The sequence below is a fragment of the Setaria viridis genome, chromosome 1 (genome assembly GCF_005286985.2).
Source record: "Setaria viridis chromosome 1, Setaria_viridis_v4.0, whole genome shotgun sequence".
Classification (NCBI taxonomy): domain Eukaryota; kingdom Viridiplantae; phylum Streptophyta; class Magnoliopsida; order Poales; family Poaceae; genus Setaria; species Setaria viridis.
In genome coordinates, this window is record NC_048263.2 from 5165167 (window position 1) to 5167288 (window position 2122).

At 45.9% G+C, this 2122-nt stretch overlaps 1 protein-coding gene across 1 annotated transcript; it reads left to right on the forward strand.

Moving 5' to 3' along the window:
* On the forward strand, window positions 1-2122 carry LOC117846885 (uncharacterized). The gene is made up of 4 exons (XM_034728003.2): window positions 1-280; window positions 354-429; window positions 518-644; window positions 1681-2122. Exons 1-4 carry the CDS (start codon window positions 164-166, stop codon window positions 1862-1864), a joined length of 504 nt encoding a protein of 167 aa, XP_034583894.1. The 5' UTR covers window positions 1-163; the 3' UTR covers window positions 1865-2122.

Below are 2122 nucleotides of genomic sequence, written 5' to 3' on the forward strand. Positions count from 1 at the left end.
GGGGTTGGGCCAGCGTCCTTGTGCAAGCCGAGCTCACGAATCCCCTCGTCGTCGTCGTCGTCGCCGCCGCCGCCGCCCGTCGCGTCTCCCCCCGACCCCCGTGCCTCGATCCCCGGGAAGCAAAGCCGCCTCCCTTGCTCCGTCGGAGAACGGAGAGGAGCATATGAAGGCGGGGAGGAAGAACCTCCGGCGGGCGTGCGACGAGGGCGCCGCCGTCACGCTCGCCGAGGGCGAGAGCATCATGCAGGTCCTCACGCTGCGGGGCTCCAACGTCATCGAGGTAGGCTCTACTGACTCTCTCCGGGCTTCCGGTCCTGTACAGATGGCTCTCCTTACCGTCGTGCTCTTGCTAGGTGATGGACGGCGAGGGCGTCAAGTCCCTGGCCCTGTTCCCAGCCAAGTTCCAGAAGAGCTTCTGGATCAAGAGCGGTGAGTGAGCAATCCTAAATTCACCAGGAGATGATTAGTTTCTCCCGGTTAATACTAGTCTGAGACCGTGTCTGCTCTGAATTCGCAGGGAGTTTCGTAGTTGTGGATGCTAGTGGGAGGGAACAGGCTCTGGAGTCAGGGAGCAAGATTGCGTGTGTTGTCTCGCAAGTCCTCTTCCACGAACAAGTTCGGGCTCTGCAGAAGTCTGGTAATTGGTAAGTTTCCACTTTCCAGGTTCTTTGATGCTAGATAATGGCCAAGTAGGCAAGTACTCACATCTCTATCTTAAGAGCTGACACAAAAGAATTTAGGACACGGTTGTACTGGGGAGCAGTGATCAGGTTCCGGCGTGAAAGTTATCGTTGACAGTAAATATTGTAGTTTATCCTATTGTTCTGTGCAATGTGCGACAAACCAAGGTGCATCTTAATCGAATAAACCACTTGACTGACTGCAAATTTGGGGGTGAATTTGCTTGCCTCATGACACAAGAATGGGTAACCAAAAACATTTCTTTGTATGCACATGATGAATGGTTACCTTCATGTTAATTAACCCATTCTACATGAAAAACAAAAAGGAAGGATGAATACGAAATAATTTGCACCTATTGCCAATCCTCCTGTTTTGAACGGTTGTGTTGAGTGGTGGGTGATAAGCAACAACACTGGAAAGTTTCTTCTCAAACTCTATCTAGTTTCAGTCAAATGGACTTCCTTTTGTCACTAAAACTGGTGGCAATATATATCAATTTATTTCATATATAATTATATCCAACAGTTCTACCAATTTACAAAGTGGTAGTTTTACTGCTTACTCCTCTATTGTGCACATTGGGGTTGGCGTCATATATGTCACTGGCATGCATGGAACCAAAATTCTGTTTTAGAAGCCTTCATTATTTATCTTCTATCATAATTCTCTGGCATCTTGAATATGTAATTTACTTGCCGTGTCAGTTTGTCACTGAGTAATAAACTTCAACAACCCATATAGAATTCAAGCTTTATTTGAACAAATGTCCAGAAAAGAATTATATTGATACATCTGAATTTGTGATGTATTTGTAAAAATGGCACAAAAACCACTAGGACTTGAGATCCTAATAAGCTACTAGTTGACCGTTTAAACTATCAATTTGTGGGCTGCGCATTTGTATCAGCACTGGGGTGTTATTCTCTGCTCTACTGAGCGTTGCCAGCTTGACAACCTCGAATTATTCTTCTGATAAATTCATCCTTGCTATTTTAGGCCAGTTATTTTCAAGTCAACTCCTAACGAAGGTTCAGAGACTGGAACACAAGCACAGACTGCCCAGATAGATGAGGAACCGGATTCTGATGAAGATGACGATCTGCCACCGCTAGAAGCAAACACGAACAGGAATAGGCCATATGAACTGTATTCTGACTCAGACAGTGGTTCTGATTCCTGAACAGGTTCGGACAGTAACATGCCATTGATGTTGTGATACATCCAGTGTTTGTTCCCAAAAACAACTCAGGTTCGGAAGACATCGACTTGCACGTGCGCTAAGTTTAAAATTCACCTCAGGCATGATGTGGTTTCCTCTAAGAATTGCCTGTGCTGTCAAGGTATTTGCCATTTGAGTGCAGGAACTGGACCTCGAGCTATATGTTGCATGTATGTGAGAATGTTCATATTCTGCGATGGAATTTGCAGTGTTGGCCTA

Coding starts and splice junctions, on each gene's coding strand:
- LOC117846885 (XM_034728003.2), top strand. CDS start 164: ATGAAGGCGGGGAGGAAGAACCTCCGGCGGGCGTGCGACGAGGGCGCC. Junction 281..353: donor GGGGCTCCAACGTCATCGAG/GTAGGCTCTACT, acceptor TGCTCTTGCTAG/GTGATGGACGGCGAGGGCGT. Junction 645..1,680: donor CTGCAGAAGTCTGGTAATTG/GTAAGTTTCCAC, acceptor TTGCTATTTTAG/GCCAGTTATTTTCAAGTCAA.